Source organism: Vulpes lagopus, chromosome 8 (genome assembly GCF_018345385.1).
Source record: "Vulpes lagopus strain Blue_001 chromosome 8, ASM1834538v1, whole genome shotgun sequence".
Lineage (NCBI taxonomy): Eukaryota > Metazoa > Chordata > Mammalia > Carnivora > Canidae > Vulpes > Vulpes lagopus.
Genome location: NC_054831.1, coordinates 123,554,306 through 123,579,911, shown reverse-complemented (window position 1 = coordinate 123,579,911; position 25,606 = coordinate 123,554,306). Strand labels below are relative to the sequence as shown.

General features: G+C 46.6%; 1 protein-coding gene across 1 annotated transcript in view; it reads right to left on the bottom strand.

Moving 5' to 3' along the window:
• Positions 1-17,154, bottom strand: part of RHCE (Rh blood group CcEe antigens) — a 36,144-nt gene extending 18,990 nt beyond the window's left edge. The window contains exons 1-3 of the mRNA XM_041767360.1: positions 17,007-17,154; positions 7,777-7,963; positions 3,408-3,558 (exon numbers count right to left, since the gene is read on the bottom strand). Of these exons, the coding sequence (XP_041623294.1) occupies positions 3,408-3,558; positions 7,777-7,963; positions 17,007-17,154 (486 nt within the window). The remainder of the gene's footprint in view (positions 1-3,407; positions 3,559-7,776; positions 7,964-17,006) is intronic.
• Between the last annotated feature and the right edge of the window lie 8,452 nt (positions 17,155-25,606).

Sequence of the window (25,606 nt, the reverse complement as noted above, 5' to 3'; positions counted from 1 at the left end):
CTTTTTATAATACTAAAGTCTTTGGTAAATTCTAGACACATGCTAATTTTTGCTTTATGAATATTAAAGTTAGTAATCCTTAATAACTGACTTAGTGGACTACTGGTAAGTCCTGCCAACTCTGCCTTCAAAAAATATCCAGAATTGGCCGAATTTTTACCACCAAGCCTCACTGACTCCACCTTTATTTAAGCCCCACCATTGCCACTACCCCAAATTATTGCAGTAATCTTCTAACTGGTCTCCCCATTTACGCTCTTGTCCCTCTATTGACTCCCCTCCACACAGCAGCCAGAATGACCCTATGAACATCTAAGGCAGTTCATGGCCATCTCTGTTCAAAATCTTCCAATGGTTCCTTTCTCATTCAACTCAAAGTCTACATTCTTGCTATGACCTGGAGAACCCTGTGTGACCCGCTCCCCCTTAACCTCTCTGACTTCACTTCCTGCTCCACTCCTGGAACATGCTCCTCACTCTTCCTCAAACTCACGGGCATGCTCCCCCATCAGCCCACTTCACTCTGGCTTTCCCATGGCCTGGAACACGAGGCAGAGGGAGTGGTCTACCCTGGGCCCAGGCAGTAAGGGGGTGCATTGTCTGGAGGGAATTTTAAAACAATAATAAAAGTGATTCAAAGTCTGTCTGCTTTTTATTATCACCATGTGCCAACAATTCTAAACTGTGGGTGATAAAATACTCCTGGAAGAGGGAGACCACTCCAACCGCCCTGCCCTTGACCTACCACGATGCTTAGACACCTACGTGCCTTGTGCTCTTGCTGCCTTCATGTCTCTACTCAAAATTATTTATTCAGGGGAAGCCTTCCATGCCCCCCTTATCTAAAATTTTATCCCCCTCTCAACTCTTCATATTTTTTCTCTATAGTAATTGACACTTACTAGCAGGCTGTATCATTTGCCTACATGATTGCTTATTGGTCATCTTTCCCTCTGAAATGGAAGGTCCATGACCACTGCATATTTACCACTGCCTAAAAGATGCCTGTTTCATAATAGGCAAGGAATAAATATTTGTGAATGGAATGAGAGAATGGGAAGGATACATGCATGGACCTTCCTGTTCACATGACTGCAATGTGTGAATGTATCCTTATTTAAAGTATTTAAAAAAGAAGAAGAAGAAGGAGAAGAGAAGAAGGACAAGAAAGAGGAGGAGGAGGAGGGGGAGGAGGAGGAAAGAAGAGAAAATGTTTGCCACCCTTGCTGCCCCACAAAGCATTCCATCCCTGGGAATCTACCTGCAGTCTGGACTAGTCACATGCTCCCAGTAGGACCCGCCCCCCCACACTGCCTGCACATGGCAGACACATGGTCCCAGGAGCCAATCAGGTTCTTTCTCACTGGACCAGAGACCTGGGACCAGCTGAAGAGAGAGGAGCCTTGTTTCCTACAGGATCTGGGACTTAGAAGCTTGGGAGCAGAAGGGGTGAGACCATGTTCTCCACTGAAGAGAATGCTGATGTACAACGAAGAGGAACAGAACCAAAAGATGGAGAGCATGAACTACCTGGGATCTTAAAGTTCTCATATCCAATTCCAGTCCTGACTCCGGCTGCTACCCCTGCCCTTGGTGATGCTTCTATTAAATTCTCTTCTTTCTGCCTAAAAAAGCTCCAGGGCAGCTTTCTTTCTTGAAACCCAGGAGTTGCGATTAATCCTTATGGTAAACAGAGAGAAAAATCAGAAAATGAAAGTCTTGGGACACCTGGGTGGCTCAGCAGTTGAGTGTCTGCCTTTAGCCCAGGGCGTGATCCTGGAGTCTCTGGATCAAGTCCCACATCCGGCTCCCTACAGGGAGCCTGCTTCTCCCTCTGCCTGTGTCTCTGCCTCTCTCTGTCTTTCATGAATAAATAAATAAAATCTTAAAAAAACAGAAAAGAAAATGAAAGTATGCCTAGATGACTTGGTGAGCCTTTAGCGATATATATATAAATAAACGATTTAATGAATGGATGGATGGATGGTTGGATGGAAGAGAAGAGAAAGTTCTTATTCTGACAGCAGAATACTAACTAATGGTTGTGGAAGGGAAGATGGAATTAGAAAGCCAATATTGAGGGCACATGACTGGCTCAGTCCATAGAGGATGTGAGAGTTGATCTCAGCTTAGAGGTTTGAGCCCCATGTTAGGCATAGAGACTAATTAAAAATAAAGTCTTTTTTTAAAAAAAACGTTTAATTTATTTATTTGAGAGAGACACATACAGAGAACATGAGCAGAGGGAGGGAGCAGATGAGGAGGGAGAAGCAGACTCCCTGCTGAGCAGGGAGTGCAATGCAGGGCTCAATCCCAGTGCCCTGAGATCATGATTGAGCCAAAGTCAGATGCTTAACTGACTGAGCCACCCAGGCGCCCCTAAAATAAAATCTCCAAGGGGAAAAAAAAAAGAAAGAAACCAATATTGGCAATCATCATAATACTAAGGAGACATGAGAACTGAATGCAAAACATGATCCTGGACCAAAAAAAAATACATATATTTAATAACATATAATAATTTACCAATATATATTTATTATGTTAATATTACTTTCCAAAGTTTGTTAACTGAACAAATGGTTATGTAAAAGAATGCCCTTGTTTATAGGAAGTGCACGCTGAAGTAGGGGTTAAAAAGTCATATAGACAGATGAAGAGAACCAAATATTAATAAATAATAACTTCCAAGCAAAGCTTCTAGACCATTGTTCCTTTTCCCACCCCCAAATATCTCCATCTTCCTTGAAAGACATGCCTGCAGAGTCTACACTCCTTGCTGATTATCCATCCACCTGCCTTGTGGTCTCTGAGGATTTCCGCACCTGCCCTACCATCTTTCTCTCCATCACTCCTCCAGGACATCATCTTTGTCTATCCAACTCCCTCCCTCTGTTCCTTGACCCTTTTTCTTCTAATAATTTTCTTAGGTTATTTCCTATGTTTCTGCCACCCACATCGCCTGTCAAACCTTAGACCTTGCCCTCACCAGCGACCGCACCACCTCCAATTAAAGCCATTAGGGGGATCCCTGGGTGGCGCAGCGGTTTGGCGCCTGCCTTTGGCCCAGGGCACGATCCTGGAGACCCGGGATCGAATCCCACATCAGGCTCCCGGTGCATGGAGCCTGCTTCTCCCTCCGCCTGTGTCTCTGCCTCTCTCTCTCTCTCTGTGACTATCATAAATAAATAAAAAATTAAAAAAAAAAAACCTTCAATTAAAAAAAAAAAAAGCCATTAGGTTGCTGTGTTTAAACATGTAGCATAGATCACAATTTTGGAACCCCATTTGGGCCCATCTTTATTTTTCTAAATCCCAGAAACCCTACCAAATGGAGGCAGTATCCGCCACTTCCACATCCACACCTCTCCTCTCCAAAGTCCCCTCCTCACAGCACTGTGACTCACCCCGAGGTACTTCCTGTCAACCATCCTCACGGCGACAAAGGCTGTCACCTCCACCAGTGCCATCACAGTCAACTGCAACAGGTTGGCCTTCCCCAGAACGGCACCCACTGAGATGAGCACAGACATGGCACTCATGGTAGCCAGCTTAATACTGGGGAGAAAGAGAGAGAGAGAGAAAGAGACAGGAATAACTGAAAAGGATCTTCTCATTCATTATTCACCCATTCACTCATTCAACAAGCCTGGCACTGTCCGAGAAACCAGGGACACGGGGATCCCTGGGTGGCGCAGCGGTTTGGCGCCTGCCTTTGGCCCAGGGCGCGATCCTGGAGACCCGGGATCGAATCCCACGTCGGGCTCCCGGTGCATGGAGCCTGCTTCTCCCTCTGCCTGTGTCTCTGTCTCTCTGTCTCTCTCTCTCTCTCTCTCACTGTGTGCCTATCATAAAAGAAAAAAGAAAAAAAAAGAAACCAGGGACACAGTGGAAAATCAAGGAGACAAGATTGCACCTTTGTGGGAACCGATGCTGCCCATCTGGGCTCTCCACGGGCTCCTTCCCCCATCAGGGTGGCTTCAGGGTGAGAAATTGATCTGCACATGCTCATCTGTACTGAGGCCACTCTGAATTTCTCTTAGGACTGTCATAGTTACAGAGGCTGACTTTTCCCTTAGGGTCCCCTTCTAGGGTCTGATCACAGGTCTGCCCTTGGCTTCCCTTCCGCCTACATTTTGCGAAGATGCTCAATAGAGGGCGCCCTTCACCTGCTGGCCTGCCTGCCATTCAGCCGCCCGCCACCAGCAGCTTGGCTGTGCAAAGAGACGGCTTAGAAATAGGACAAGCCTGCTTCCAGTCCCAGTGTTTCCACTTGAGCAGCTATTTAATCTCACTGAGACTGTTTCTTCATCTGTGAAATAAGAATGATGATAATATTTATCTCGTGGTAGTGCTGTGGGAATTAGTAGGAATATTCGTGCATGTGTGTCTAGCACCATGATTGGCACAAAGAACTAACTCAGGAGTTCTATAGAAGCCCACATGGTTAGCACCACTACTGAATCCTTCCTTTCCTTGACAAATGAGCTAGCTCGGTGTGGGGATTCAGGAGGAGAAAACAATTTGTTTTCAAGGCACTTATGATCCAGTTAGGGAGGCGGGGCTGACATCATAAGTCTGTCTGCTAAGACTATCCATGATATTACATGGCTAGAGGGGTTCACCAGAGGGAGAGAGCAATGAGGACTGGATTCATCAGAGAGGGCTTCCTGGGGGAGGTGGCAATGAACAGAATAATTCATGGTAGTTAAACCAATCCACCCTCTCTGGGCACCTTGCTCTGAGACCACCTCCTCTCCCTGATGCTATGACCACCACCACCACCACTACAAAATAGTGATAATTTATTAAGCATTATGTATAGAAGGCTCACAACTTCATCACCTCATTTAAATTTTAATCTTCTAAGTGGCCCTCTATGAATGGTGCTAGGGTACCGTTCAGTACCCCTACATTACAGAAAAGGACACTGAAACTAGAAGAGGTGACTCTTTTGGCCGATAAGTTAGTGAATGACAAATGTGAGGTTCAAACCCAGGTGGCCTGGATCTAAAGCCTGTGCTCTGAAGTCTGGACACAGCCTCCACAGCATTTGCGGCCAATGTAGAATCTTACTTAGGGCTCAAGGTCTTCAGATGGGAGATCAGAAGAGGGCCAAGGGCCTACCCAAGGAGTCTCACAGGGATCAGGAATTATTTACAACAGAAATTACGGGGATCCCTGGGTGGCTCAGCGGTTTGGCGCCTGCCTTTGGCCCAGGGCGTGATCCTGGAGCCCCGGGATCAAGTCCCACGTCAGGCTCCCGGCATGGAACCTGCTTCTCCCTTCCTCTGCCTCTCTCTCTCTCTCTATCATAAATAAATACATCTTTAAAAAAAAAAAAAAGGAACAGAAATTACTGAATGTTTCACCATGCCTGGCCATGTTCTGTCTTTTTGGTGAGTATTTACTTAATTGGCAAGGCCCTAATTCAAAAGGATACATGCCCAGTGGTAGGATTTCAGACCCAGGGGACAGTCGGTGCCAGGGAGGTATTGAGACAGTGAAGTGCAGTGTTCAGGGGTGTAGACTCCAGTCCAGCCAGCCTGGGGTGGAATCCTGGCTCAGCCCCTTCCTGGCTGTGTGACCTTGAGCAAGTTACTGAACCCTCTGTGCCTCAGTATCCTCATCTGCAAGGTAGAGTCAAGGCCTATGAAGCTGTCATAAGGGTAAAGTGAGTTATTATGTGTCAAGCACAGTTAGAGAGTTGGTAATTGCTACTATCCTCCAGGAGAGCCCTCCTGGACCTCTCAAAATATGGCATTAAAAATATCACAACTTTTAGAGTTCCTTTTATTTTCATTTTGGTTCCAATAACCATTTACTAAGTCTTTATTACACAAGGAAAACAGGGCAAAGCTGAGTAGGACAGGCCCCCGAAGGGACTGGTCATCAGTGACTCAAGGCAATTCGGTGCCAAGTCAGGCTGCACAGTGTGGGTGAGGCCAAGGGAGAAGGGGAGGGCCAGTCCCTCTGGGAGGCAGGCCTGGGCACCGCCCCCTGAACCAGCCAGGCCCTTGGAAAGGTCAGGAAGGAGCTCATTGTTCAAATCCATGAAGCCAGTCCCAGCGGGGGTCACAGCTGGGAGGATCCAGGCTGTCAGAGGTGGGGCAGGGGAGTTCACTCAGCCTGCAATTGGCCTCATCGTGTCTTCCTGGATTGAGTCAAGAACAAGTTGGCCCCCGTGGGTGTGGGACCTTAGAAGGAGCAGCCCAGAGGTGCCCGGCACTAAGGATGCAGGAGCCTGAGGTTTGTGTGACCTTGAGCCAAGGCAGCAGGAATGTCCGGTCAGGGCCACCACTGTCAGAACTCCTCCAGAGAGTGCACTTTGCCTCTTCCCAGGTGTTTCTTGGGGGTGGGTGGGGGTGGCGGGATGGGTATTGAATCCCCATGGGGATTAGCTCTGAAACTTGTTAGAAGAGAGGCTCAGTAGTTGAGCGTCTGCCTTCAGCTCAGGGCATGATCCTGGGGTCCTGGGATCCAGTTCCACATCGGGCTCCCTGCATGGAGCCTGCTTCTCCCTCTGCCTATGTCTCTGCCTCTCTCTGTCTCTCATAATAAATAAATAAATAAATAAATAAATAAATAAATAAATAAATAAATCTTGTTAGAAGAAAAAATGTGAAGGTTTTTTTCAGGGACAATAGGGAACTGACTAAGCTATGGTTCTTGTCATAACCACCCTGGAAGGTGTGGGAAGGGTTGCAGATAGTAAACAGCTAAAGCCATTTCCACCACTTAGTTGTGTGACCCTCGGCAAATACCTTATACTCTCTGAGCCTCGATGTCCTTGGTGTACACCAGTTAGACCCCTACTGGAAGGGTTAAGCAAAATAATGTTTGTGCACTGCCCGGTGCCATGTGGGGAGATGGTCAATAGCAGTGCCCAGAGATTTAGCAGGGGTTCAGAGGGGAGGATGGAGTGGCCTGGAGAGGTGACCGGTTTCCCAAGAGTCCTAAGATGGGATTTACCATCATCTGGACGGGACAGAGATTTACACAGACAGAGTTGGGCAAAAGCAAAAAATAACATACAGGGTAAATTTTATCGAGTTTTCTCCTGTCAAGTGCTAATGCCTTTATCTTCTTTTTTTTTTTTTTTTGTCTTTTTTTCTTTTTTTTAACTAGGCTCCATGCCCAACAGATCTCTTGCTCTACCAACCGAGCCAGCCAGGTGTTCCATGATATATATACATCTCCCCTTGTGTAACCATCACCCAGGATAACACTGAGAACATTTACTGTGCCTCATAAGGTTCTTTTGTGCTCCCTCTTCATCAATAGCCATCACTTTCCTCTTGTAAACATTATTCTGACTTCTAGCAATATGGGTAATTTTGCTCGTTTTTAGAATTTCATATAAATGCATTTAAATGGATCAAAGTTAATTTAAAGGCATGGCTATTTTTTGTTCGCTGACATTTGAGGACTAAGAGAACTTCTTTGTTTTCAAGAGACTGTGACATTTCTATTTCTTTTCTGTAATCTCTATTAGTTTTCTTTAAACCCATATTGCTTGTGTAACTTGATAAAATCATGCTCAATAATGAAGAAAGAACTTGGGGAGGGCTGTAGATCCAGGTTCAGGGTTGTCAGATAAAATATAGGATTCCCAATGCAATTTGAATTTTAGAGAAACAGTGAATAATTTGTTAGCGCTTATCCTCAATATCACATGGCTTCAAGGAGACAATCCCAGCTCTTCTAAAACCAGCCTTCTTGGGCCACATACCCTCAAGGACCCCCCAAAAATAAATCCACCTGCCGTCTGGTTACCTGGACAGATTGATGATCACCTTCTTATAGAAGGACCATTCCAGGAAGCCATCCATCAGGACTGCCCACTGCACCCCCAGGGCCAGCAAAAAGAGGTTGAAGGCCACGCTGCTCCAGCCATATCTCCGCAAAGATGAGTTGAGGAAGCCAAAGCCAAGGGCAGCCATGATGGTCACATCCTGGAGGACTGCCCAGGGGCAGATATGGAGAAGGAGAAAGAGAAGCAGACAAGATGGAAAGTTGTGTGAAATTAGAATTTACAGAACCTACAGAATTAGAATTTACATATATTCTGTATGAATTTATGGATGGCAGCTGGAAGGGATCATTATGAGTACTCTGGCAAGTTACTTGGCCTCTTTGAGCCTCAGTCTTGTCATCTGAATAATGGGACAAAACATACCAGGAAGGGTTGTGGCAAGGATAGGATGAGCTAATACTGGTGAAGCACAAAGGCAGGGCCTGACCCATAGTGAGAGCTCAGTAAATGTGGCAATTATTGTTATTATTAAACTTAATAATATGAACATGTGTAAAGCATCTGGACCAGTGCTTGGCACACAGCTGACATTCAGCAAAGGTTAATTCCTGCTGCTACTGAGGAGCAAATTCGACCTCCCCGATCATGTGCATGAGAAAGTAAGAGCACAGAAGCCAATGATTTGGCCCAAAAAAGAGGGTCAGAAGGAGGCCCAGAGGTTCTGTTGGTTAAGAACCAGATTAACTTTGCAGAAAGCAGCTGTCTCCCTCTGTCACTTGCTGGGAGGGACCCAGTAGACCAGCAGGAAGCACCCAGGCCATCTAAGTGAGCCTTGCCTTATCCAGCCTCGAACCCTGCTCAGGGGCTGCTGGGGCAGCGAGTGCGAGAGACTTGCCTAACGGCAGGGAGAGGTCCAACCAAAGGAGGAGGGTGAGCATTTCTATCTAATTCCAAGTTTGAAAAGTGAGTAGCGGCTTGACAAACTTGGGTTCAAATCAGGAATCTGGCACTTTCCAGCTGTGTGGCTTCATCTGGTTATTTCATGTCTCTGAGCTTTAGTAACAGGTTACACGTATTAAGTGTTTCCCACGTGGCAACACTGTTTGATTTATTTATTTTTTAAAGTAATCTCTACGCCCAACGTGTGGCTTGACCTCACCCCCCTGAGATCAAGGGTGCGCTCCTGACTGAGCCCGCCAGGTGCCCCTGAGACAAGGTTTTAATCACATCACACAGACCAGCCCGCTTCCTTTTCACAACCACCCTTCAAGGTGCTAGTATCACCATTTCACAGATGTGCAAACTAAGTCACGGGGGGAGGGGAGGGTAAATAACTTGCCACAGGTCTAGATGGTCAGTTCTGAAGCCTGCACCTTCAACTACCATGCTATCTGCTCTTAGTCTTCTCATCTGTTAAATGGAAAAAATAATCATGCTCTTCGGGGGGGCCGGGGGAGCCAGAGTCCAATGATAGAATAAAACAATTGCTCAGAATAGACACTGTTTTTATCAACAAACACCAACTATTTCACACGGATAAATGCCTGGGGAGATAACTTGAAAGACTTTGTCCCCCCATGGCTATTATCTCTGGGTTTGGGAGGATTTCACTTTTTTCTCGGTGTTCAAATTTTCTACAACCAGCATGCAGACAGTAAACAAAAACAAACAACACACACATACACACATACACACACACACCAGCCCAGACTTCAAGTTCAGACAGTTCTGTTTGCTCCCGGCTCTGCTCTTCCCCATTAAGTTAAACCATATTAAAATTGCCAACATTTGACAATTTTTGACCTACAAAAATGCTACTTTTTAAAAATATTTTATTTATTTATTCATGAGAGACACATAGAGAGAGGCAGAAACAAGGGCAGAGGGAGAACAGGCTCCCTGCGGGGAGTCCAATGCAAGACTCGATCCCAGGACCCTGGAATCATGACCTGAGCCGAAGGCAGACATTCAACCACTGAGCCACCCAGGTGCCCCCAAAATGGCACTTTATACCCCTCAATCTCATAGCTGTGTGGTCTTGTTCGTTGCTTACCTTTGTCATCAGCTAAATAAGGACAACTGTGCCCGCCTCAGAAGGGGCCGGGGGAACTGAAGGAAGTGATGATTTGTTGAGTCGCTGCACAGAGTCTGGCGCAGGGAGGACGCTCCTAAATAGTGGCTATTCCCCTCCTACCACCACCATTTTTGCCATCACAGTAATAAGAATCCCCCTGGTCTCCGCTGGCCTCCAGCCCTGGCTCTGATGACAAGGGAGCACTGGCTTCCAGAACTCTCCAAAGTCTTAGAAAGCCCCTTCAAGTCACATTTAAATTCACCTTCATGGAGAAATGCATGGGGTCTTACATGTGAGACTTGGGGGGAATATTGACGTTCCCCAAACAATCTAATCCCACCAGGATGTTGAAGACCCCTGAGGACCTCCAAGGGGTCTGGGAACTTGGGGAGCGGGTGACAAATGGCATTGATTCAACTTCTTGTCCCTTCTTCACTGCCACGGGGGAGAAGGAGGCTGAGGCAATGTTTCTGTCTCCTACTCCTACTTACATCCTCCTCGGTGTGGGGGAGACAGGGCACATTTTTGTATAGATTCCTTCAGGAGCCAAGCACGGAACTATGTGTTTGAAAGGAACAATGCATATTTGGGAGTGGTAAGGCCTGTGGCCAACTGGAGACTGTAGACCCAACTATCCATATTCTGGTTCAATCTCCTAGTAAATCCTACTTAAACCAAACACATCTGTCATCTAGCGGCAACCCCATACGCGTAGGGTCCAGACTTACTGAAGATCCCGTGAATAGGGAGACTCTTTCACTTTCCTCCCACTTTACAGAAGATCAGAGAGAGCCTGTGACTTCCTCAAGGCCACACAGCATGTGCTAACAGCAGAGCCAAGCTCTGAACTCCAGATACAGTGCTCTCTCACCAGGCTTGGCTGTTTCTTGCTCTAAGGGACCCCAAGCTGGTCCCCTGCTCTTTGGGCCTCAATTTTTCTCTCTGTAAATACGTGGGAGTTGTACTTGCTATTCTCTAAGGCTCTTACAGCTCTGACATATTCTGCGGAGAGGAGAGAGAGTGGGGAGAGGAGGGTAACCAGGATAGGGCAGACGTGGGGCCCTAAAGATTAGAGAGTCAGAGGATCTTGGGTGGGAGCTTTATCAGGCACAGATGCCATCCCCACCACTGCTGCCAGGTGTAGGAGCTCAGGCCCTTCCTCCTCAAGGCCCCACATGGGCCCCAAAGAGAAGTTGTACTCCACCCAGTGGGGTGAAGTCAGGGTGGCAGTTTCTTTCTTTTTTTTTTTAGGGTGGCAGTTTCTGAGAGCTGTTGACAGAACCCATTTGCCCCAAATGGGTGAGTCAATAACATTAGATTTCAGGCCTCTCTTCACTCTCTGCATCATCCTACTTCCTCTCCCGCTCACCGCCCCCCCCCCCCCAGAGCTCTAGGCTCCCCTCCAACTCTTCCTAGGTCTCTCTCCCAGGAACCCCACATCAGGGTCAGGTCCCAGCTCAGGGCACCCCTCATGGTGCTAGCCTCCACCTCTCAGATTCTGCACTGCACCCCACATCAGTTGCTCGGCAGATAGGCTAATGGACTCGAAGGTGTTCAGGGGTGATAAGGAGTGGATGTGCTCCAGGGGCCCCAGGGACTGGGCCCCAGAGAGGAATTCTACAGTCTAAGATAGGCCTTCAGGAGAATTTCATAAAAGCCCCATGACTTGCAGGAAGAGTCTAACCTGAGAGTCCAGTGGTGTGAGAGGAGATGATGATGACCAGCACCGTAACAGCAGGCACATGTGTGGTCCCCTCCACACACCAGGCACTATTCTAAGTGCCCTATGGCTTTAACCTACAACAACCTCAGTAGTAGGTACTATTATTATCCACCTTCTACAGATAGGGAAGGGAGGCACAGAGAGGCGTTGTAACTAGCTCAGGTCACACAGCTAGCAAATGGTGAGTGATCTGAATCCCAACCATGCATTGTTTAACCACAATGCACTGTGCCTCTCCACATAGCACACATGGTATAATGGGAAAGACTACGGACTTTGAGTCAGGTTGTCAGGGTTCAAAGCAGGGCTCTACCTCTGTGTCCCAGCTTCCTAATCTGTAAAATGAGTATGAAACAATGGCACCTGCTCAGAAGACCACCATGAACATTTTCACTGACTCATGCAAATCACTTAGCCTAGCATTGGATACACAGTGTTAGACACCATTGTCTTGTGCCTACCACTTATTGGTTGTATGACTTTGGGCAAGACCTCCCCTGGCCTAGCTGCCCCTGTGATTCTAGTTCTGTGTTCCCATCCACCTTTGCTCCTTCCTCTGGCCCATAAACCCTTCAGCAGCAACAGCTCTGAAGCCAGAACCAGCTTCTGTCCCTTAGGCTTTGGGCTCCACTTCCACACTGTTCTCCCCACTGCTGACCAGGAAGATCTCTGTAGTCCCACACTGGGACCACCCATAGAGCCCCATGCTGACTTCTGCTCCCCAATAGCCTTTAGCCCCACCCTACCTTCACCCCTACAGCATCCTAGGAATAGAAAAAGAGATTTTCCAATCAAAGGAGGCAGCCAAGACTAAGATGTGGAGCACTGTAGGGTTTGAGGGTTTGTATGTACAGGTCAGTGGAAAAACCCCTCTTATCTTTGGTAGCTTCCCTCCCTTTGGGGAGTAGGGGGAGGGGAGCTGGGTAGTACCCACAGGATAGTTCCCCAACTTGGAAATCCTAGAGCAGGTTCTGTGTACAGATTGGGGAGTAATGGCTCCCCATGAATCATGCCTTCTAGTATAGACCCCTCCCGCCCGGGCTGGGCCTTGTGATTTGCTTGGGCCAATGTGACATTAGTCAACATGTTACAAGCAGAGGTTTGAAAACACCCACTTGCTGGGGCTAACTTACCCCCCTTTACTGCAACAAATCTTTTGCTGAACCACTTAATCATGATTACGAACAAATTAAATGGTTCCTATTTTCGGTCATGAAGTTTGGGGGTGGCTTGTTATGCAGTAATAGATAGTTGATACACTCTGCTTCTCCTAAATATCTCATAGGCACCTCAGCCCAAGCCCGGAATGAATATATCATTGTTCATTTACCAACACCACCCCCCAACCTGTTCCTTCCCTTGTGCTTCTCGTCTCAGGAATTGGTACTTCCATATACCAAAGCACGTCTCCAAAGCCATCCTTAACCCCTCCTCCACTTTCACCAGGTACAGCTCATTTGATCCAGTTCCTTCCTGAATATTTTGACTCTTTGCTTCTCCTTCACTGTCCCTGCCCATTTGGCTTCTGGCCATGTGGACCAGTGGTCATCAGCATAGAAAACACACACCTCAGAAGATGCTTCAGACAATCTAGAGGGGCTGCTGGAAGAAGATATTAGCCCTTCTAGTTTTGTTTTTATGAAAATATAAGAAATTAAAGTTTATTAATAATGAAAGTGAATACTCTTAATCAGTCTTGTGTTCATTCTTTCAAACCTTTCAACAGCAAATTGAATAAGTACTAGTGTCATGTGACCCAGGTTGAAATGGAGGCAGAGAGAGATTGAATAACTTGCCCAAGGTCTTGAAGCTAAGCAGGGGCAGAGGCAGGGTTTGAATCAGTCTGGCTCCAACACTTCTCAAACTCTCATATATGTAAGAGCTACTTAGAGGGCTTGGTAAAAAACAGTTTGCTGGGCCCCACCCTGAACATTTCTAACATAGGTGTAGACTGGGGCCTGGGAATCTGCATTTCTGACATGTTCCTGAGCTGCTAGTGGCTGAGATGAATAGTCTGGGGACCAGACTTTGAGTACCAAGAATCTTGGCAATCCACCTCCAAAGGCCCTTGGTGAAGTTTGCAGCTCTGCAAGTATTTAAGATCCATGTTGACCCAGGAGCCTCCTCTGCTTGCTCAGGATGTCAGATGGCTTCTAGTCTCCCAGCTTTGGAAGGTGTCCTGAGGGAATACTGGGCCAGTGGGAAGAGGGTGACGTGTTTCTCCGTACTTATCACATTGCAATGAATGGGAGGGTTTTGTTTTGCTTTTTGTTTTATTTTATTTTATTTTATTTTTTTTTTTTAATTTTTTTTAATTTATTTATGATAGTCATACAGAGAGAGAGAAACAGGCAGAGACACAGGCAGAGGGAGAAGCAGGCTCCATGCACCGGGAGCCTGATGTGGGATTCGATCCCGGGTCTCCAGGATCGCGCCCTGGGCCAAAGGCAGGCGCCAAACCGCTGCGCCACCCAGGGATCCCCTGCTTTTTGTTTTAAATTTAATTCTTTATTATGGAGAAACGTTAAGCATATACAGAAGCAGAGAGAGTTGCATGGTGAATGTCATACACCAATTCCCAGCTTTGATGACTGGCACACGGGGCTGATCTGTTTTTTATTATCCTTTTCATTTCTTTCCTTTTTTTTTTCTGCATAATGCAAGCCCCAGACATTGCTTCATTTCAATCCTCTCTAGTAGCTAGAGGCTTAAAAAAAAGACTTAACAAAACTATTCTCAGACTTAACAAAACTAACAACAATCCCTGTATATCATACAGGATTGACGCTGATTGCCTCAAAAATGTCTTTTTGGAATTGGCTGGTTTGAATAACGTTGGGTTCCCATGGACTGGATTAGATTAAGTGAATTGACAGATTAGATTACCTAGTTTTAGCTCAACTAATCTTCACAAAATGAACTAATAGCTGGAACAACTCCTGCCTAAAACCACAGAATGAAGGCAAAACCATAATGGCAGCCAAGCATATGAAAAAAAAAGGCAGAGTGATATTTCTTGTGCAAATTCTTCATCCATCACATTGAAGATTTAAAAAAGTCAGTTGAATTATATCTGACAAGAAGTCAACCAGGAGTATTTGAAGTTATCAAGAAGACTCTAGGAAGATTGACATGCACTCTTAGTAATGGGAACAATGGACCTTGCCTTGAGATTGATTGGCACCATCATGATCACTAATTTGAAAATATTGACCTCTTTCAAATTTTCTAATTTGTGTGTATGCATTATTATAATGTATAAAATATATTAATGCAGCAGTACCTGATTATAACATGTAAATATGGTGCATGCTTGAAAAATGGTGTGCATGATCAGAAGCGCTTGAAGCCCTCTGGTCCATACTACACACAAGCCTGCACACCAGTCTTCCACCTCAAGTCATGGCCCCTTCCCTACCCCTACACTAGCCATGGAATGGCTTTCTCCATAACCTGAACCCAAATTCGGCACATCCTTGCTTCCTATTAGGTCAGCAGCATGAAGGTCAGACTCCTTACTCAACCCAGTGGGTCCACCATGCCCTACTGCCTTCTTTGCACTCTCATGTTGCAATGTTAAGCGCTAACCTGGTCCACTGCAATGAGTGCACACACCAGCTTTTGCTGTCCTCCCACTCTGGATGATGACCCGTTTCCACATGGTTAAGTCCTACTGAGCCTCGGAGACCTGGTTGGTCAGTTACTTCCTTCCAGAAGCCTGCCCTGACACCATCAACTCTCCTGCCTGGGTTGTAGGCCCTCCTCTGTACTTCCATGTTAAGTGAGTGTCTGAGGACACTTTTTTTTTTTTAATTTTTATTTATTTATTTATGATAGTCACAGAGAGAGAGAAAGAGAGGCAGAGACACAGGCAGAGGGAGAAGCAGGCTCCATGCACCGGGAGTCCGACATGGGACTCGATCCCGGGTCTCCAGGATCGCGCCCCGGGCCAAAGGCAGGCGCCAAACCACTGCGCCACCCAGGGATCCCCTGTCTGAGGACACTTTATTTCTGTGCTAGCAGCACAGCATAGGGATGAAGAATGTGGACCCTGGCGCCAACCTACAGAGTTGAAATACTGGCTCCTACACCCACTGGTTATAAGTGACTCAACCTCACTGTAAAATGGGGCAGTGAAGCATAGTGGTTAAGTGCATGGAAAAGAAAACCAGGCCGAGTGCATTTAAATTAGCTGAGTGACCTTGTGCAAATTATTCAACGTCCATGTGGCTAATTTCCTTACATGAAAAACAGAGATCATAATCGTTCCTACCTCGTGGAATTATTGTGAGGGTTCAATGTAAAGTATTTAAATAGTGCCTGCACATAGTAAGAGCTCAATAAATATTAGCTCGAATTAGCATGTGTCTCGATCCCACACTGGAAGTAATACAGGGTTGAATGAATACATGCATGGGTGAATGCATACATTGAATTACGTTGTATTAGACTGAAAAGAATTAAAGTAAACTGAAATGAACTTAAATTGTGTTTGGCCTTGCTCACCAAGTGCTAAGGGCCCCTCTCTGGGTCAGACCCTGAAGTGCTGTAGAGGCTTCCCTCCCCAACTCATCTCTGTCCTGCTTACTGCCACAGAGGGCCCAGAGATGTCTTTCTTTTCTTTTCTTTCCTTTTCTTTCTTTTTTTTTTTTTTTTCTCTCAGCCAGCTAGTCAATTAACATCACTCAGAAAGAAGCCGGCACTCAACCAGACTGGAGCTTCAGCTTTGAATCAGGGAGGATGCTCAAAGAGGCCTATCCATTATCACAGATAAGATATTGGCTCACTGAGATGCTTGAAACTCATCCCAATTAAAAAAAAAAAAAGCAAAAGCCGCGCCACTGTGGACGTCCGTCTTGTTTACAATTGTGCTCATCACAGTCTGTGAATATTTTTAGCTGCATGTAAAATAACAACCATCTTCTACTCCTCTCCAGCCATATACCTTATGGCTCTGGATTTGCAGACAGAATGTAGACTTCCCAGCCAATAAGTGAGAAGGCGGCTGGGGGCGGGGGAGGGGCAACAGACTAAAGCTACTCAGAGAAGGGTGGTACAGAAAATGAGCAAGAGAGACCAAAAAAAAGGACACAAAAAAAGCCAAACAATGTGAAATTCCTTGCTGTTAAGGAGAATGGGGAGGAGGAGACAGAGAGGCAGAGACTTATGAAGACCATTTGGCAAAGGAAATTCTAGAAATACCGAATAGGAGGCCCCTCACTGCCCTGACAAATCAAGGAAGGCTTCATGAAAGAGGAGATATCCATGCCAGTCCTAAAGGGGAGCCTATGTTGTTGGCTGGGTCTCTGCACAACCTATGGAAGGAGATGTGGGAACCCATTTACTCAGACACTTTATGGAAAGGAACATATTGGCCCCTGGAGGACCATAGATCTCCTCTTCCCTGGTTCCTCCTATTTGCCTCTGTGACCACTTCCCCTCTGGACACTCACCTCGATAGATCCCCATGAGCTCCTTTGGATCCTGTGCAGAAGTGTCATAGGAGGTGAAAAAGAAGAAGATGACCAAGAAGGCCAACTCTAGTGCTATTGTCCACAGAGGGAGGCAGCCCCGCACAGACGGTGGGTACTTAGAGCCCATCCTGTGTCGGTCTCCGTGTGGCACTTCCACCAGCCTCAGGCATCACCTCTCTGCCCCCACCCCTCCTCAAGGGAGTGATAGGGAAGACACCCGCCAAAAGCCTTATCTCAGGCTGCAAGGCTGGCTCTGCTGGCCTGTCTATGGAGTTAACACATAGCAAAGGGACTATGTCAGGGAGGGGGAAGAAATGCATTTTTCCCACACTAACTCATTCATTCAATCACTCACATATTTGTTAAATTCAACAAGTAAAAAAAAAGTAAAAAAAAAAAAAAAAATTCAACAAGTAGTTGCTGCATTGCTACTATAAACAGGCACTGTGTGCAGCTTAAAAGAGGGCATTCACTGGGCACCCGAATATAATACCCGGCCTTTGCTCATTACTTCAGTTTACCCTCACCATTTCCTGTAAGGTAGACAATGGATCGATACTCCCATTTTACAAACGAGGCTCAGCAAGGGCTTTGGAGTGGCAAAATTTCTCTATAAAACCTTATCCAGTGAGCTCCTAATAAGGATGCATTGAATGAGAATGAAGGAATGAAGGAATGAAAGCAAAGAACAACACTAAGCCCCAGGGAAGATACAGACAGAGCCCATGGGGACCTAACTCCTCAGAGTCACACGGTTGAAATTATTTATATTCGAATCGGTATTTAAATCTACTTGTTTCTAAATCTTTTAAGGGTATGTGGGGGAAAAGAAAGGAGGCCTGGGTTCAGCTCTAGTAAAAACCTGGTGGGGTCATGCTCCAGCCCGAGGCCGTAGTTGTCTCCAGCTCTGGTCACCTCCTGTGCCTTGGGCCTGAGTACTAGTAGCGCATTTGAGACAGCCACCAGCTTCAGCACCCTGTCTCCCAGCAGTGGATAGTCCCTTGAAATGGGATTTAGGACACCTAGGGGCCCTGCAGCTAACTTCCTTAGCCCACATCCATGTGCCTAGCAGAAGATCTGATCTGTAATAAGCATAAAGGAAGGAAGGAAGGAAGGAAGGAAGGAAGGAAGGAAGGAAGGAAGGAAAGGATTGAAATTTTCTTACCTTCTACACTGGCCCCAGCCATTGGCCACTGAGTATAGACTGGATTTATGGGGCCTCAGATAATAAAACTAGACTAGGAGCTGCAAGGAGGTAGATTTTGGTCCATCATGGGTGGATACTTTATTGGCCATTACAGCTGACCAGCTCATGAGGTAGTGAGCACCCCTGTCACTAGCAGAATGCAAACAGAAGCTGATGGTTACTTGTCAGCGATGTCTTGGAAGTGATTCATAGGCGGTTTGCAGGAGATTTTAATCATCCAGAAGAATCTTGTCATGTTGTTTTTAGATGAAGAAACTCACACCCACAAGGCCATACCCAAAGTCATACAGTTGACATCTTGCTCAGCGCAGTTTTATTTGCAGAAGGAAAAAAACTGAAAGTAACTTAAGTGTCCAGTAGTAGGGGATTGGCAAATAAACTACCGGACATACATCTTGCCACCAGTATCATGGTCCTGAATGGATTTGGGAAATCCAGAGGAAAATGCTTTTAAGATTTATCAAAAGTGACACTGAGGATGTACTATTGGGTGGAAAAGAGTATGTTCCCACTTTTGTAAAAAAATAATAAAAACAATCTCTTTTAATGCATGCACGGGGGAAAAGATGGCTGCACACCACTGACACCAGTTCTTTTTTGCTTTAGACGTTTTCCTGAGCTAACACGTACCAAGCACATAACATTGCTAGGCCCTGTTCTAGGCACTCTTCATTAATGACCTTGTGAGATGGTTAGGATTAGCCTTAAACTACAAAGGAGGCACCCGAGGTGCAGAAGGGTTACGAGACTTGCCCAAGGGGACAGGACTGGGAAGTGGTAGAACTGGGATTCAACCCAGACATAAAGCCCAGATTGTGCAATTGGGTGTTTAACTACTTCCAAATCTAGGAACGTAGGATCCCCAACCCTCTGCCACCTCAACAGTAACGATGGAGAGAAGGTGCCCTCACCCCTAGAGATGTCAGAGATCGAAATTTCCATTCCCTCGTGGTCACCCCCCGGTTCTGATTTCTGGCCATCAGCACTTCTTAATAAGTGGGTTTCTATAAGGAGGGTCTCCCCTGCGCCAAGAATAGATAAGCGTGACCCTCGCTGACCTGGGTCTTGTACCAGCACCTTGTAAACCAGGCAGCTGGACTCACCTGCCCAGGGGGACCAAATGTCAGGCAGATGAACACCAAAGATTTCTGGTCGCCGCCAGGCCCCGTGCCCAGAGTCCCCTGACGGTTGTGTTCACCCACTGGCAAACTCAATGTGGGTGGCAGCTGGTTCCACAACACCAGAAACCCCTGTGCAGTTTGCTCCTGCCCCACCGAGGGACTCACTGCTTGACAAGAGGGCCAAGCTCCTCGCCAAACAGGCTTTCTTTAATAAAGGGAGGTGTCCCCCACACTTGGCCTCTCCCAACAGATTTGTCAAAAGGGGAATGTTCTTCCTTCCCCTCTGACTCTTGCAAAAGGTCCCTGTTTTCTGACTATTGTTCCAAATATTCTGTCTCTAAATCATCAAGGCAGCTCACCTGGTACAAGAAAGCACAGGGGATCTAAGGCAGATACGTCACAAAACAAATATGGTTAAATGTTCATTGTTGAATCTAGGTGGGAGATAAATGGCTTTTCATTATATAATTCTTTCAACTTCTTCGGCATATGTTAGAAACTTTTCATAATAAAATGCTGGGGAAAGCACTGTGTGCACCTGCTGCTCCCTCTGCCTGAAACCCTCCTCCTGCCAGATAACTGCCCCCGCCCTCTCCTTCTCAGAGCCAAGCAACAGAAGACTAGGGACTTTTGACTCTTGAATCTCAGCACCTAGTGCTCCATCCATAGTAGGTCATCAATAAATATTTTTTAAAAGATTTTATTTATTTGTTTGAGAGACAGAGAGCGCACAGAGGGAAAAGAAGCAGACTCCCCTCGGAGAAGAGAGCCCAACTCAGGATTCAATCCCAGAACCTATGGGTTCTGACCTGAGCCAAAGGTAGGCGCTTAACCAACTGAGCCACCCTGGTGCCCCTAAATATTTGTTGAATAAATAATAGCTGCCATTTCTGGAATGCCAAGCACCAGACCAAGCATTTTGCATACTTTATTCCATCTACTTTTCCCCTCTAGCCTGTGAGTACAGGCACAGTCATTCTGTCTTACAGATGAGGGAGCTTCTGCTCAGAGAGGTGATGTGAGTGCTCAATATCACACAGCTAATAAATGCTAGGGGTGGGACCCAACTCACATTCATCTGACGCCACAGCTTATGCTGTCAACTACTTTGCACTTCCACCTTCCATTTAGTAAACTACTCACAGTCTCAATTTCCTTATGAGTCAAATAAGATGAGCTGCTCTACTTTCCTCACAGAGTTATTGCAAATACAAGAATACATAAGCATGAGTGGCAGCTGGGTTCTAGAATTGAAGGTGGGTGAGTGGTGCCATGTCTGTGGCATTCTAAGTGACCAGGCTTCCTCCAGGTGTGATGAATCAAGTCAGGGAGTCAGAATTCACACATAATCATGTATTTTCTGTAAAAATGGGACTCCATGAGAATGCTCACTATGCCCTCCTCATCTGAGTCAAGCATTGTAAAGCTCGGTCATGGGCAGCAAGCAGGAGGGAGGTGGGTCCTCCATCCTCTCGCTGGAATTTTGTCCACACCAAGAGTATGATCCTGCTCTGGGCATCCCTGGTTAACATGTGGCTAAGTCAGTCAGTCATTCATTCAACAAACATGAGCTTTGAAGTCAGGCAGTCTGGGTTCAAATGCTGACTCCAAAAATTATTAGCTATGTGAACTTGGATATGACGACCAATATCTCTGTTTCCTCACCTATAAAGTAGGGAAACTTGTTGTCAATCTCATAGTGTGGTTGTGAAGATTTTTTTTTTAATTTTTTTTATTTATTTATGATAGTCACACAGTGAGAGAGAGAGAGAGGCAGAGACACAGGCAGAGGGAGAAGCAGGCTCCATGCACCGGGAGCCGGACATGGGATTCGATCCCGGGTCTTCAGGATCACGCCCTGGGCCAAAGGCAGGCGCCAAACCGCTGCGCCACCCAGGGATCCCGATTTTTTTTTTTTTAAGATTTATTTATTTGAGAGAAAGAATGCGTGCCAGTGGGGGGATGGGCAGGGGGAGAGAATCTTCAAGTAGGCTCCCCACCAGTGCAGAGCCTGATGTGGGGCTCAATCCCATGACCCCCAAAATCATGGCCTGAGCCAAAATCAAGAGTCAGGGCACCTAACCAACTAAGCCACCCAGGTGCCTGACTGTGAAGAGTAAATGAGAAAGTGCACATAAGTGTCAGATGTGTGGAAAATTCTCCACAAATGTTAGTAATTATTATTATTGCAAAGGTTGGCATGCTTAGTGTAGAAAACTCTGAAAATGCAGATGTGCATAAAGTTCACATAAAACACTCATGATTTCAACATCTCCAAAAACCAGTTCTACTTCTTTTTGTATATTTTTCAGATTTTTTTTCCTATTCATGTGAATTTACGCCTTGTTTCTTCTCCTACAGAAATAGGATTATGCAGCACATACTGTTTGGTAACTTTCTTCTTTCATGAACAGTATATCATAAGTAATTTCCAAGTCCTGAAAAATCTTTCTACAACACTATATCACGGTGGCTAAGAACCCATGCACGGATGCCAGAATTTCTGAGTTTGAACCTGAGTTCAAATCTCTTACTGTGTGACTTTAGGCAAAGAACTGAACTGCTCTGTGCCAGTTTTCTCATTTGTAATATGACATCAGTAATAATCTCTACTTCATAGGGTTGTTGTGAGGATCAGATCAAGGTGTATATGGTACTTAGAGCAGTGACTGTACATGGTAAGTGCTATGTGTCACCATTCTGCATGGCACACCAACTTCCATGGTAAGGATGTATGATCATTTGTTTGACCAGCCCCCTTTGCAGGATTATCTGGTTATGTCTAACCTGTTTTGGTTCTAAACACTGCAATGAATACCCTCATTAACAGGGTTCTCTGGGGGACAGAGACACATGTATAAGAAGTGGCCATCCCAATATCTGAACTTTTCTGTGACTCCTGCGGCAGAGGACCACAGTTCAAGACAGCAGGGCCAGCCCTGTCTGGTGGGCTTGGGGGATCAATGCTATTGAAAGAGGTGGGAATCCAATTTTATTATTTGTGAAACAGGGTGTGGTGATCACTCTCCAAGCTATTCTGAACTATTCTGAGCTCAGGTGAAGCTCAAGTGAAAATCTTAACCCCTTGCCCATCAAATGTTCGAGGAGAAGAGGAGAGACAGCCCTGAATTCTTGACTGGGCCTTGGTCTTTTGAATGAGAACCAATGATTTCCCTTCCCTGTCTTGCTCATCTGTAAAATGGTCACTGATCTCCCCTGGTTCCTGACTGGTCGTGGAGATATGGGAGCTGGAGGACTCTGTAGCAGGCAGGAGGTCTGCCTCATCTCTGCCCAGGGATGTGCCCTTAGGACACTAAAGAGCCATTTGAGGGTTCAGAGGGGGAAAGGCTGGCACTTGACTAGAGCCCAAAGGGGCTTGGGCTAGGGTGGGCCTGGAAAAGCGATGGTCTGGCTGGAGCAGGAGGACTGAGAGAGAAGGTGATGGAGAAGGTCAGTGCTATGACCTGTGCTTGGGGTCTTGGCAAGGGGACCACTCTCATCACCCCACTCCAGCTAATCATCAGATCAATAAATCTAATCATCAATAACCATCTATAGGCACAGAACATGGTCTTTAACATCAAAACTTGATCTCATTCAGCTGTTCCTTGAGCTAAACTCCTCTACCAAGCCAATTGCATAATTTTATTTTCTATGAGCCTCAGTTTTCTCATATGTAATATGGAACTAACACAACCTGCTTCTAAACATAGGGCTTGAAGAGTCTCCAGAGGGGACCTTGGCATAGGGTATACAGGTAATTCAATACTGGGTAGTTGGGACTAGAATCCAGATTGCTTCTTCTCAGACCATCACCCTGAGATTTTCTCTGTTCTCTTTCTCTCATATAGCTCTATGCCTGAAAGTAACTCCCAGTCACTCCATACTTCTTCTACAGCATGGAATGTCCTGTCAGGATGGTAGGCTAGAGGTGAGCTCCAGCGCCTCTGTCATCTTTTCCCTGGATTACTCACCTATTCATTCCACAGTGTGCCATTGCTCCTTCCTAGATAACAGGGACATAAGGACGAATGGAAAAGATCATGGATATGGCTCCATTATAACCTTACTGAGTTGACTGTCTCTCTCCCAGGTAATCTGGGACCTTGTAGTCATGGAGATGAGAGCTATTCAGATCTGGACCCCATGGAGTCTGGAGCCAAGATCTTACCATGTAATCTTCCTAATGCATTCAAGCCTCCAGCATATTGATTTAGGTCTTGTCTGTATCTTCCTCCATGAATCAATTCACCTTGGCAGTTGAAGCCTTTTTCTGCTGCTCCAAGCGGAGCATTCCATTCAGACCCTTTCACAAGGACGGGCAGCCTTGGTGAAAGTTTGAGCTCACAGAGTTTGTTATCCTTGGCCACCCAGTGTCACTTTATCAACATGCTGGAGAAAAGTGAGGGATGAAAAACCAGGGTACTACTAATAGTAATTGCTTGCTCTTACCTACTGCGTGCCTGGCCCTGAAAGTTCATTATCCTGTAAGCCTTAAAACATACCTGAGTGGAAAAAAGAGGTTCTAAGATTCTATAACTTGCCCAAGCTAGTAAGTGACCAAGCTGGAATTTCAATCCTGGTCTGAAAAAAGCAGGTACTCTTGAAATTTTTCTAAACTGCATCTCTCCAGAGTATGGATCCAATCCCCCAAGAAGCTTTGTCTTTGGTGGATGAACAAGCCTCACCCAAGAAACCATGACTTAGGAGCAGCACTGGGCTGGAGATGCTCTGTGTGGGAGCAAAGGTAGGAAGGAGGGAAGTTAACGTTGCAGTGGGTTTGAGGACAGTGAGTAGATAAGGCTTGCTGGCCTGGGTAGGCCTGGAAAAGGAGACTGGGTTCCCAATGTGATAGCTCCGGATGCCATAATAAAAAAAATGGTTTTCAGGCACTGGAAGACCTTTAAAGATTTGTGAGCAGGATAAAATAATGGAGAATAGCAGATGAGAATGATGAATTTGATACAAATCACAAGTTCCTCCTTGGCAGGGGGTGTTGATGTAGGGGGTGATTACAGGGCAGGAAGAGGTCCGCCCAACTCAGGGCAAAGTCAGATACCATCTGCTTCCTGGAAGTTTTAAAAATGTGCTGGAAGACCACCTCACAGTCCTACTGTTGGCACCTGGTTAAGTTGGTACAGCTACTTGATAGGAGATTCAGCAACCATCAGAAATATTTAGGAAGGACGTATAGTAACATGGGACAATGTTTATATGAAAGAACAGAACACAGGACGCCTGGGTGGCTCAGCAGTTGAGCTTCTGTCTTCGGCTCCGGTGGTAATCCCCGAGTCCTGGGATCCAGTCCTGCATCCGGCTCCTGACCCGAAGGGGAGCCTGCTTCTCCCTCTGCCTGTCTCTCTGCCTCTCTCTCTCTCTCTGTCTCTCTCATGAAAAAATAAATAAAATGTTTTTTTAAAAAATAAAAAAAAAACAAAGAACACAATACAGAGTTGAAGATCTAGTATAATGACTACTCTGTTCAGTAATAATAGCAGTAACAGTAATAATAATATCACCCATGGGGGGGAAAACAGAAAAGAAAAAAAAATTAGGATGCTGATGGTGGTCGTGTTGAGGTGATGAAATCCCCGGGTGTTTTCTTTTCCCTTCAGCTGCTTTTCGACAGCTTCCCAGTTTTCTTTAATGACCTTCCTTTTTAAAAAGAATCTTTGCTGTCTTCTATAATGTGATTTTGTCACTCCTGCGTTGCAAGGGAGTCACGAGAAGTCAACGAGCAAGTAGATGCAAGGCACTCAGCACGGTGCCTGGCACCAGCTCGTGCTCTAGGAGGGTTGGGTGAGAGGGGTCGCTGCCCGGCGACCCGACGTCCGCCGAGCCGGCCCTGGGTCCCCGCCGCACCGGCCCCTCGCCCGGCACCGACGCGTCCCCGGACGCCGACGCTCGCCGAGTCCAGCTGGCGCGGTGCCCGCGGAGCCAGCCGCACAGCCCGCCCCGCGGACGTGGAGCGAGGGTCGCGCCGCCCCACCACCCCCGGCTGCCCAGTGCGACGTCGCGCGCACCCACGGCCCCGCCCCCTCTGACGCGGCCTCCAGGGGGCGGGACTGCAGAAGCCCCGCCTCGCGCCTCCTCCGATTGGCCGCCGCGCTGTCACCACGTCGCCCGGAGCTGGCAGGGTGTGTGTGTGTGTATGTGTGTGTGTGTGTGTGTGTGTGGTTTGCTTTGTCATTCGTACCCCGTCGCGCGCTGACGCGGCCGCCCTGGCCGCACGCTCCGGGATCCGCAGAAGG